This window comes from Ornithorhynchus anatinus, chromosome 2, assembly GCF_004115215.2.
Source record: "Ornithorhynchus anatinus isolate Pmale09 chromosome 2, mOrnAna1.pri.v4, whole genome shotgun sequence".
NCBI classification, from domain to species: domain Eukaryota; kingdom Metazoa; phylum Chordata; class Mammalia; order Monotremata; family Ornithorhynchidae; genus Ornithorhynchus; species Ornithorhynchus anatinus.
The window spans coordinates 17,470,191-17,482,647 of NC_041729.1; the positions used below are offsets into that span (position 1 = coordinate 17,470,191).

Here is a 12,457-nt window from a genome sequence, read left to right on the forward strand (position 1 = left end):
TAAGTACAGCTATTCTACACCAGATTCAGCAGTGAAATATATGACATATTTTGCTTATTAGGAAAGTGATTGGATTTGGCTTGGATTTTGGATTGGATAATTTATTACAGCTGACTGAAAATCAGAACCCCCTAATTGAAAAAACTGATTTTTTCTAAAAGAAAAGTTAAAATACCAGTTTTCACGTTTTTACCAATAAATGTACAGCAGTATTTATGTAATCATTCTGCCAACAATTTCATGGGGCGTAGCTCCAGCTGCATTTGAATTCGACAATAAACTAGATTATCTATGTCTAAATTACCTTTAGTGATATCATAGTAGTGAGTGCCTGTTCTCGAGCTTGTAACTGTCCTACTTGGGCTGAAAGGTCCATAACTGAACTGTTGAGATTATGATTTTTCCCCTGGGGAGCAAACAAAAAGAAAAGACAGAAAGTCATCTCTTGGGCCTTCATTACCACTATTACCTTTAGTAATCAATAAATCAAACAATAGTATGATGGAACGCCTGTGCGTGCGGCACTGTATTAAAAATTTGGGAAAGTACAAAAGAATTAGTAAACATGACCACTGCCCTCAATTAATTTATAACATAGGGCGGGAAGCTAAACACTACAGCTAATTAGAGATAGGACTTAAAAGGAAAAGGGGAATATGTACATGACCTAGTTCTTAAGTAATGGGAGAATGGTACACACATACGCCTTATGGGAGGTAGAATACTTAAGTGTTAAGTGGCAAGGAGGTGATGAAGTGGCAGTTGGGGGAATATAAATTGGAGAAATTAAAAATTAATTGGGGAAGGCCTCCTGGAGGAGATGTGATTTCAGAAGGGCCCTGGAGATGAGATCTATAGGATAGTCAGGTTTGAAGAGGGAAAGAATTACAGAGAGGGGAAAGGATGAAAGCTAGAGGTTGTCAGCTGGAGACACGAGAACAAGGCATGATGAGGTGGTTAATTTGAGAATAAGGAAACGTGTGGGGAGGAATGTATTGGGAGAAAAGAGTGGATATGTCTGCTGTATAACCTTGGGCAAGTCACTAAACTTCGCTGTGGCTCAGTTACTTCATCTATAAAATGGGGATAGAGACTGTGAGCCTCACGTGGGAGAGGGACTGTGTCCAACCCAATTTGCTTGTATCCACCCCAGCACTTAGCAGAGTGCCTGGCATATAATTAAGCACTTAACAAATATCATAATAATAATAATTATTCTGTAGGAGAGAAAAAGTGGACTGAATGCCTTAAAACCAGTGGTGAAGAGCTTCTGTTTGATGCAGAGTTGAATGGACAATCATTTGAGGCTTCTGAGTAGTGGAGGGACCTGGGCAAGACATTTAGAAACCTCATAATAATAATAATAATGTTGGTATTTGTTAAGCGCTTACCATGTGCCGAGCACTGTTCTAAGCGCTGGGGTAGACATAGGGGAATCAGGTTGTCCCACGTGGGGCTCACAGTCTTAATCCCCATTTTACAGATGAGGGAACTGAGGCACAGAGAAGTGAAGTGACTTGCCCACAGTCACACAGCCAAGTGGCAGAGCTGGGATTCGAACTCATGACCCCTGACTCCAAAGCCCATGCTCTTTCCACTGAGCCACGCTGCTTCTCAACTCATCCATGCAGCAGAGAGAAGCACGAACTGGAGAGGGGAGAGACTGCAGGCAGGGAGAGTAGCAGTAATCAAGTCGGGATTTGACGAGTGCTTATCCGATGTAGCAGCAGTTTGAAAGGAGAGGAAGGGGTGGATCCTGGAAATGTTGTGGAGGAAAAACCGACAGGATTTGGTTATTGACAATATGGGGGGTCAAATTAGACGGATAATGCCAAGGTTGCAGGCTTCAGATAGGGGGAGGCTGGTGCCAACTTACTCTCGATCTTGCCTATCTTTCTGCCGACACTTGGCCCAAATCCTCCCTCTGGCTTGGAACTCCCTTCCCCTTCATATCCTACAGACCACTACTCTCCTCCCCTTCAGAGCCCTCCTAAATCACGTCTCCTCCAGGATGCCTTCCCCAACTAAGCCCTCAATACCTCTATGTGTCCTACCTTTCGTGTTTCCTATGTACTTGAATCGGTAGCGAAGCAGTGTGACTTAGTGGAGAGAGCACAGGCTTCGGAGTCAGAGGTCTTGAGTTCTAACCCCAGCTCCGCCACTTATCAGCTCTATAACTTTGGGCAAGTCACTTCAGTTACCTCCTCTGTAAAATGGGGATTATGACTGTGAGCCCCACTTGGGACATCCTTGATTACCTTGTATCTGCTCCAGTGGTTAGAACAGTGCCTGGCACATAGTAAGTGCTTAACAAATACCACCATTATTATTATTATTATTATTATTATTATTATTATTATTACCTCCTTAAGCACCTGATATTCAACCCATGCTCAGTCCCACAGTTCTTAGGTACATATTCTTATACTCTACCCTTTTCCCTCTCTGTAATTTATTTTAATGCTTGTAACCCCCTTTAGACTCTCAGACTGCAAAATTCTTGTGGGCAGGGATCAAGTCTACCAACTCCATTGATTTGTTCTTTCCCAAGTGCTCAGTATAGTGCTCTTAGTATAACACAGTAAGCAGTCAGTAAATAACAAATAAAACAAGCACTCAGTAAGCGCTTGAGAAGCAGTGTGGCCTAGTGGATAGACCATGGGCCTGGCAGTCAGAAGGACCTAGGTTCTAATCCTGACTCCACCACTTATATGCTGTGTCACTCTGGGCAAGTTACTTCATTTCTCTGTGCCTCATTTACCTTATCTGTAAAATGGAGATTCAGAGTGTGAGCCTCATGTGGAACATGGACTGTGTCTTACTTGATTAGAATGTATCTACCCCAGTGCCCAGTTCAGTTCCTGGTACACAGTAAGCACTTTACAAATACCATTTAAAGAAAATACCATTAAGTGATTTTGTCACAACCAAAAAACAGTATTTTTGAGACATTCTGCCTTTGGCAACTGAACACCCAGATGAAGTATATCAGAGAGGTTGAGAAAGCAGCATGGCCTAGTGGATAAAGCACAGGCTTGGGAGCCAAAGGACCTGGGTTCCAATCTTGGCTCTACCACCTACCTGTTGTGTGACCTTGCCTCAGTTTCCTCAGCTACTAAATGGGAATTCAATACCTAGTCTCCCATCTACTTAATTGTGAGCCCTAATTGGGACAGGGACCATTTCCCACCATTTCCCAATTTACATCTACCCCAGAGTTTAGAAGAGTGCTTGAAATATAGTACGTGCTTAAAAAAAGCTTTTTTTTAAAAAAAAAAAAAGGGTGAGGACAGAAAACCTATAAGTCATTTGAGGGCCAGGATCCATATCTAATGTTCATCTCTATGTTCTCCCATTTGTGTACTACATTGCTCAGCACACAGCAATCCCTTAATAAATACCATTACTAATCTTTGAAAATGTATTTTTAAAGGAATGTAACTTTAAATACACACTGCACTAACTGAAATATATATAATTTGTATTCCTCAATTTTAAGCACCAGGAAACCTACCTCAAGTTCCTCACAGCGAAGAGAAGCACCTGCTGCTTTCTCAGCCAGTTCTTGTAGTTGCATTTGAGTCGTTTCAAGAACCACCTGGCGATCATTCTGCTGGCATTCAAGGATTTTTATCCTTTTTGTAAGTGTCCTAATAATTTCACTTCTCTTGTGTAGCTCATCTGAGGGAAATGAAAGCAACGCTTGGTGAACAAGCTAATAAGCTTTTGAGAAGCACACTTTTGAGAGCCACGCTGTTGAGAAGCAGCGTGGCTCAATGGAAAGAGCACGGGCTTTGGAGTCAGAGGTCATGAGTTCGAATCCCAGCTCTGCCACTTGTCAGCTGTGTGACTGTGGGCAAGTCACTTAACTTCTCTGGGCCTCAGTTACCTCATCTGTAAAATGGGGATTAAGACTGTGAGCCCCACGTGGGACATCCTGATTCCCCTATGTCTACCCCAGTGCTTAGAACAGTGCTTGGCACATAGTAAGCGCTTAACAAATACCAATATTATTATTATTATTATTATTATTATTAATAACTTAAAAATGTACTTACTTCAAAACTAGTGGTTAAAAGGTCAAAGGAACTAAAACATTTTTTAAAAACTTAAAATTTTTATCTCAATCGATAGTCCAATAGATAAAATTTTGTCAAGCATGTATCTTCTTAATTAATCATTCAATCAATGGTATTTCATTCAATCATATTTATTGAGCACTTACTGTGAGCAGAGCACTGTACTAAGCGCTTATTGATTGAGCACTTACTGTATGCAAAGCACTGTAGTACACTCTTGCAAGAGCACAATACACAGAGTTGGAAGACATGTTCCCTGCGCACAACGAGCCTACTTTACTTAGTTTTACACCCTTAAAAATTATAAGCTGTCACTCAATCGTTGGTATTTATTGAGCATTGACTGGACGCGGAACACTGTACTAAGCACTTGGGAAAGTACAGTACAGTTGGTACTCACAACCCCTGCCCACAAAGAGCTTACAGTCTACAAGCTACAGAGTTAAGCATGATAATTATAATTCATTCAATAGTATTGAGCGCTTACTATGTGCAGAGCACTGTACTAAGCACTTGGAATGTACAATTCGGCAACAGATAGAGACAATCCCTGCCCAATGACAGGCTCACAGTCTAAATATAATACTTATGTACATTGAAATTCTGGATATGTGGAGAAAACACTAGAATCATCTCAGTTAAATTTAGATACTCATCATGAACATGAACAGACATAAATCAAGCATTCTATAAAAGGAAACATTTCAGGAATGTAAATATAAATCTAAGCTGATATTGGTTGTAAAGTCGCTATTAGAATACATACCCTTCTTTAAGTTCTACATTGCTTTTCTCCACACTTCTATTATTTCCATACCCATCTAATGATCATGTAAGGGGTTCAATCAATAAGACAGCATTGGTAGAACGACATGGATAAAACAAATCCTGCGAAGGATAGTTCTTATTTGTAGGGTGATTTTTACAAGGACTCAAGATCATGAAGGAAGTGTGACTAGAAATAAATGACTGTTTCCAACGAGTTCAGACTAAATTAACCAAATCACTGTCAGAGTTACCGAGCTAATTCAGGAACATGGAGAGTGGTTAAAAGAAGTCACACAACTGTGCTTGAAATCGTGCTGCACAGTTCGGGGTAGGTACTCACTTTCTAATTTGCTGCATCGTTCTTCCAAAGTCAACACTTTCTGTCGATCACCCTCCCAAGATAGTTGCTGTCTTTGATGCTCTGCAACCATACCATTGAGCTCTTTATCTCGATCTTTTAATTCCCCAATCAAGAGTTGCAGTTCTTTCCTCTGTTTCTCAATAGTGGCAGTCTCAAGGATTGAACTGAGGTTCTGTGACAAAGAAAATGGCTTTTCAATACAAATAATACTACATAAAGACAAATCTTACAATAAAACTGGACAAAAAGATATTGCAGTGCTCTATTCGCTTCTTGTTTTTTTAATAAAAAGTGAAATAGTTCAAGTAAAAATGAAAAAGTTCCCATTTACAATTTCCAAATATATAATACCTTTTAAAAGAAAAATGTATTACAGCAAGTCTCTCCGAATGACCTAACATATCTAAATCTGTGTATTGTCCCTCATATTTTCTTTAATTTTTTTAATCATATTTGTAAGCACTTACTATTTGCCAAGCACTGGGGTAGAGAGATGTTAATCAGTCTAGACACAGTCCATGCCCCTAGGTGGGACTCACAGTCTTAATCCCTATTTTACAGATGAGGTAACTGAGGCACAGAGACGTTAAGTGATTTAGCAGGGGCTATGCTGCTTCTCTGGGTCAAATTTCTGGGTCCAAGTGTACCAGATATGACCTGATAAAATACAACTAAAGTTAAAAACCACATTGGATGCAAAGATAGCTTACAAAAATTTAATGAGGTTGAGGATCAGCTCATCAATAGCTTTTAACTGCCGATGACAATTATAGGACTAAGACTCTGGTCTACACTGCTCTAAATTTGATATAATCGATTAATTTTTTATGGTTTCTTTTAAGCACCTATGTGCCAAGCACTGTACTAAGAGCTGGGCTACATACAAGATAATCAGGTTGGACACAGTCCATGTCCCACATAATAATGATGGGTATTTGTTTAGCACTTACTATGTGCCAAGCACTGTTTTAAGTGCTGACATGGGGCTCATAGTCTTAATCCCCATTTTACAGTTGAGACACCCAAGGCAGAGGGAAGTTAAGTGATTTACCCACGGTCACACAGCAGACAGTGGTAGGGTCAGAATTAGAACCCAGGTCCTCGGCCTCCTAGGTCCAGGCTCTTTCCACTAGACCATACTGTTTCTCTAATCAGTAATCATTAAACCACCATTAATCAATCATTACTGAGTGCCTACTAAGGGCTAGACACAGTACTAAGCACCTGGAAAATAACAACAATAGCAACCAGTGTGGCCTAGCGGAAAGAGCACTGACCTGGAAGTCAGAGCATTTGGGTTGTAAATCTGGCTCTGCTACTTGTCTGCTGTGTAACCTTGGGAAAATCACTTAACTACTCTGTGACTCAGTTTCCTCATCTGTAAAATGGGGATTAAATCTTATTCCCTCCTACCTAGACTGTGAAGCCTGGTAGGACAGGGACTCTGTCCCACCTGATTAATTTAATCTACCCCTGCTTTTACACTTGTGTTTGACATATAGAAAGAGTTTAACAAATGCCATTAAAATACAAAGAAAGAAAAAAGATACATGTTCCCTGTCCTCAGAGAATGAGGATAAAGCAGGAAGTGGTTCAAATACATCTGGTTGAAACCCACGAATAATGGAATGTATAGATAAGCTATATGAAGGCATAAATATGTACTAAAGTAAACCATTTAAATTGTACATAACTAATTAAAACAATTTAAATTAGATTTTTTCCATTTTAATAATGTTGGTATTTGTTATGTGCTTACTATGTGCACTGCACTGTTCTAAGCGCTGGGGTAGGTTCAGGGCAATCAGGTTGTCCCACATGAGGCTCACAGTCTTGATCCCCATTTTACAGAAGAGGTAACTGAGGCACATTTTGATTCTGGTTCTTTCCCATCACAATTCAACACCATCCTTCCCATCTCCAAAGTCTGCAATCTCAATGTTGTCCTCGCTTCCTCCCTGCTTTCCAACTCTCACACTCCACCTGTCCCTAAATCATGTCAATTTTCCTTCCACATTTGGGATCTGCCCCTTCTTTGCCATCCAAAGGGCCATTGCCCCTGTAACATCATGGCTAGAGTGCTGCATCAGCCTCCTCTCTGGGGTCCCTGCTTCCCAAGTCTCCCCTCTCCGGTCCATACTCTTCTGCCCAGATAATAATAACTGTGGTATTTGTTAAGCGCTTACTCTGTGCCAGGCACTGTAGTAAGTGCAGGGGTGGATACAAGCAAATTGAGTTGAACACAGTCCCTGTCCCACATGGGGCTTCCAGTCTCAATCTCCATTTTACAGATGAGGTAACTGAGCATAGAGGAGTGAAGTGACTTGCCCAAGGCCACAGAGCAGACAAATGTCATAACTGGGATTAGAACCCACGACCTTCTGATGATAACTGGGATTAGAACCCACGACCTTCTGATGCCGAGGCCCGTGCTCTAATATAATTTTTCTACCACAATGATCTCCTCATGTCACTGAACTTCTCAAAATTCTCATTGGCAGTAATAGTAACGGTGTTATAATGTTCAGTCTGTGTGCAGAGCACTGAATTACACATTGGAAGAGATTACATAGATAGGAATTATACATGGTCCTGGTCCCTTGGGAGGGCTATTAAGAGTTTAAGTGGGAGAAGGGACTGGACACAGACACATCGGGAACAATGAAACATTCAAACACACATACACATACGTACACCCATAAATACCATAAAAACAAAGTCAGGAGGGTAATGTAACTAGAGAAGCAGTGTGGCTCAGGGGAAAGAGCCCGGGCTTCGGAGTCTGAGGTCGTGGGTTCTAATCCCAGCTCCGCTGCTTGCCAGCTGCATGACTTTGGGCAAGTCGCTTCACTTCTCTGTGCCTCAGTGACCTCATCTGGAAAATGGGGATTAAGACTGTGAGCCCCTCGTGGGACAACCTGATCACCTTGTATCCCCCCCCAGTGCTTAGAACAGTGTTTGGCACATACTAAGCGCTTAACAAATACCGTCATCTTTATTATTATTAGAGGCGCAGGGTTTCAGGCACCAATCTTCCTGGGGTTTTGTGCAGGCCTCCTGCTGAGGATGAGTGTAGGAACAGATTTTATTCCTGTCCCAGGGGACCCACAGTATGCTAGGAGCAGGGGCCCTCAATGGTGGGAGGGAAGTCGGCAGTTACCATGGATGCTTTTCTTGGTGGTGACGAAGGAACCTGAAAGCATGTTTGGAGTAACTTTTAGTAATAGAAGTAATAGTATTTATTAAGTGCTTACTGTAGGCAAGAGCACAGTATAGGCATTAGAAGAAAATAAACAAATGGAAATTAGACATGGTCCACTTTGAGCAGAAATTTCAGACCATTGGCTTTAAAGAGCTACGTCAGCTCTCACCCTCTTACTTAACCACTCTTTTCTCCTACACCCCAGCTCAAATTCTCCTTTGTTCTCAAGCTATCCTATTCACTGTGTCGTTCTCATGTTTCTCACTGCCAACCCCTTGTTCCCAACCTTCCCCTTGCCTGAATCTTCCTCCCCCTTAAAATCCACTTACCAGAGGTCTCTCCATCTAGAGCTCTCTCCATCAAACAAAATCCTCACCATTGGCTTTAAAGCACTCCACCTCCTTACTTCCTCCTACCTCACCTCACTTCTCACCTACTACAACCCAGCCCACACACTTTGCTACCCGTCACTGGGCAGGGATTGTCTCTATCTGGTGCTGAATTGTATATTCCAAGTGCTTAGTACAGTGCTCTGCACATAGTAAGCGCTCAATTAATACTATTGAATGAATAATGCTAACCTTCTCACTGTGTCTCCATCTCCCCGCCCACCCCTCGCCTACGTCCTGCCTTCTGTCCTGGAATGCCCTCCCTCCTCAAATCCGACAATTACTCTCCCCCTCTTCCAAAGCCTTACTGAAGGCACATCTCCTGGAGGCCATCCCTGATTAAGCCCCCCTTTCCTCTTCTCCCACTCCCTTCTGCATCTCTCTGAATTGCTCCCTCTGTTCTTCCCTGCTCCCAGCCCCACTGAGCTTTTGTACATATCTGTAATCTACGTATTTATATTAATGTCTGCCTTCCATGCCTCTCCATTGTAAACTGGTTGTGGGCAGGGAATGTGTCCGTTTATTGTTGCATTGTACTCTTCCAAGCTTTTAGGACGGTGCTCTGCATACAGTAAGTGCTCAACAAATACTACTGAATGAATTTATGAATAGAAAGCCCTTCTAAAATCCCATTTCTTCCAAGAGGCTTTCCCTGATTTATTTTTCTTCTCCCCAAGTTTTATCCTCGTAGAGCCCCTGTGTCTTCAGAGGGAGCAGGGGCCTGCGGGCAAGAGGCGGGGTTCCCTTGGATCCTCTTTTTGTTTTATGGCTCACTTATGCACATCCTATGGCCCCAATTACCTAAGCATTAACTCCTCTAACTCTCTTTTACTAAAGAAGCAGTGGGACCTAGTGGAAAAAGAGTCTGGGCTTGAGCCTTAGTGGGTCCGGGTTCTAATCCCAGCTCTGGTCTTTGTGTGCTGTATGAATTGGGCATATTACTTAACTTCTCTGTGCCTCAGTTTCCTCATTGGTAAAAATGGGGTCTAATACCTGTTCTCCCCCACTCTTAGACTGTGAGCCCCCTGTGGGACAGGGATTGTGTCCAATCTGATTAACTTGTCTCTACCCCAGTCCTTAGAATGGTGCTTGATGCAGAGAAAGTGCTTGATACCCAGTACTTCCCAGTACTGATACCCAGATACTCAGTATTATTATTACCCATACCTGTACTCACAGTCCACTCGAATTTGTACATACCAAGTTACATATCCATCTGTCCTTTCTTTTTCCTATGATCTGAAAATTCTTTCATGTCTGTCACCTCAGTTAGACTGTAAGCTTGTTGAGGATAGCGACTGTATCTTTTACCTCTACTGAATTCTTCCATGCGTTCAGTACAATGCGCCAAACAAATACAATTATTATTTGCATCAGCAGGTACTCATTAAACTCTATAGACTGAGTGGTCCTGACTGATTGTGTTACTTTAGGGCAGTACTGCCTAAAATGCAGCATAATGGGTTCTTAGCCCACAGAAGAGTTCATTATAAAATAAAATTTGAAATCAGGAATTATGCATTTTTTAGTAGGAAATCCCACGTGCGCGTACTATATGCAACCCCACATTTCTATCAGGACCTTGCTATGCCTTCAAATAAATGAAGAATTAAGTAAGTTTTTCATTATTTTCAGTTAAGGACTGTGGGTGCACAAATGTCAGCCTTCGACTGATGAAAAAATAAACCAGATGGCTTAATGGAAAGTGCACTGGTCTGGGACCTGGGTTCTAATTCCATCTCTGCCACTTGCCCGATTTGCATTCCTAGGTAAGTCATGTAACTTCTCTGTGTTTGTTTCGAATATCCGCTCTCCCCTCCCCTTAGACTGTAAACCTCATGTAGGACAGGGGCCTTCTCTGATCATTCCTTGCAGTTAGTTGGATTTTCTCTGTTTATTCACCCCTGCCTCCGCCCCACAGCACTTAAGCACCCATCTGTAGTTTAGGTGTATATATATATATTAATATATGTAATGTAACTATATAGTGCTCAAGCATTTAATACAGTGCTTTCCACACAGTAAGGACTCAATAAATACAATTAATAATAATTAATAATGTCTGTCTCCCCCTCTAGACTGTAAGCTCCTTATGGGCAGGGAATGTGTCTACCAACTCTGTTATATTCTATTTCCCTTAGAACACAGTAAGTGCTCAATAAATACTATTGATTGACTGCAGTTTGACTCCTCCCTTGGGGAGGGGGGCAGTGTGAAACTCTGCTCAAACTGTCACTTGGCAGCTCTTTATAATAATTATGGTATTTGTTAAGCACTTTCCATTTGCTTACTAAGCCAATTGGATTGGACACGGTCCCTATCCCACGTGAGGCTCAGTCTTTGAGACGCTCTGAAGAGGGGAAGAGAGTTAGTTTGGGGGAGGTGAGGAGGGAGGGCACAAATACCGTAGTTATTCCCAGACTAAGCATCCCCTTCTCCCCCAACATCGCCCCGACTCGTTCCCTTTGCTCTCTCCCCCTCCCGGTCCCACAGCACTAGTGTATATATGTACGTTATCTATCATAGTGAAGCAGCATGTCCTAGTGGCAAGAGCACGGGGTTGGGTCAGAAGTCGTGGGTTCTAATCCCAGCTCCTCCACTTGTCTGCTGTGTGACAAGTGCTCATACATATGAGCACAGTGCTGAGGGGAAGGGAGAGGAGCGGGGGGGAAGCAGAAGGAAAGGGGGGGCTCAGTCTGGGCAGGCCTCCTGGAGGAGGTGAGCACACAGTAAGTGCTTAACAAACTATTATCATCATTATTATTACTCTATTCACTTACATTGATGCCTGTTTTACGTGTACTGATGTCTACATATGTTTTGCCATCTGTCTCCCCCTTCTAATAATAACAATAATGTTGGCAGTTATTAAGCGCTTACTATGTGCAGAGCACTGTTCTAAGCGCTGGGGTAGATACAGGGTCATCAGGTTGTCCCACGTGAGGCTCACAGTCTTCATCCCCATTTTACAGATGAGGAAACTGAGGCACAGAGAAGTGAAATGACTTGCCCACAGTCCCACAGCTGACAAGTGGCAGAGCTGGGATTCGAACCCATGACCTCTGACTCCCAAGCCCGGGCTCTTGCCACTGAGCCACGCTGCTTCTCGAAAAAATAATGATGTTGGTATTTGTTAAGCGCTTACTATGTGCAAAGCACTGTTCGAAGCACTGGGGTAGATACAGGGTCATCAGGTTGTCCCACGTGAGGCTCACAGTCTTCATCCCCATTTTCCAGATGAGGTCACTGCGGCCCAGGGAAGTGAAGTGACTCGCCCACAGTCACACGGCTGACAAGGGGCAGCGCCGGGATTCGAACCCATGACCTCCGACTCCCAAGCCCGAGTTCTTGCCACTGAGCCAGGCTGCTTCTCTAACCGTGCTTCTTCGCTGCTTCGAGAGCCCATCGTTGGGCAGGGATGGTCTCTGTTGTCCGGGTGTCCACTCCAGGCGCTCAGGGGACTGCTCTGCGCAACGTAACAAGGACGGCTGAATGCATGCAGGGTGATTAGGAGGCCGCTCATCGGCACGGCGGCCCGGGCGGGCTCGTACCTCGTGTGGCGCTGAGGCGAGGCGGGAGGCGCACATGGCGGCCTCGGCGGGCCGTTAGGGCGGCGCCGCGCCTGCGCAGTGCGGCGCCCCTCGGCTCCGGGCGGGAA

The 12,457-nt window shown here is 43.2% G+C and overlaps 1 protein-coding gene across 6 annotated transcripts in view; it reads right to left on the bottom strand.

Moving 5' to 3' along the window:
• CCDC62 (coiled-coil domain containing 62) overlaps positions 1–12,451 on the bottom strand; it is a 37,630-nt gene extending 25,179 nt beyond the window's left edge. For all 6 annotated transcript variants that reach the window (XM_029052618.1, XM_029052609.1, XM_029052588.2 and 3 more), the window contains exons 1-4: positions 12,351–12,451; positions 5,188–5,380; positions 3,515–3,681; positions 305–406 (exon numbers count right to left, since the gene is read on the bottom strand). In XM_029052618.1, coding sequence (XP_028908451.1) covers positions 305–406; positions 3,515–3,681; positions 5,188–5,380; positions 12,351–12,386 — 498 coding nt within the window. In that variant the 5' untranslated portion in view covers positions 12,387–12,451. The remainder of the gene's footprint in view (positions 1–304; positions 407–3,514; positions 3,682–5,187; positions 5,381–12,350) is intronic.
• Between the last annotated feature and the right edge of the window lie 6 nt (positions 12,452–12,457).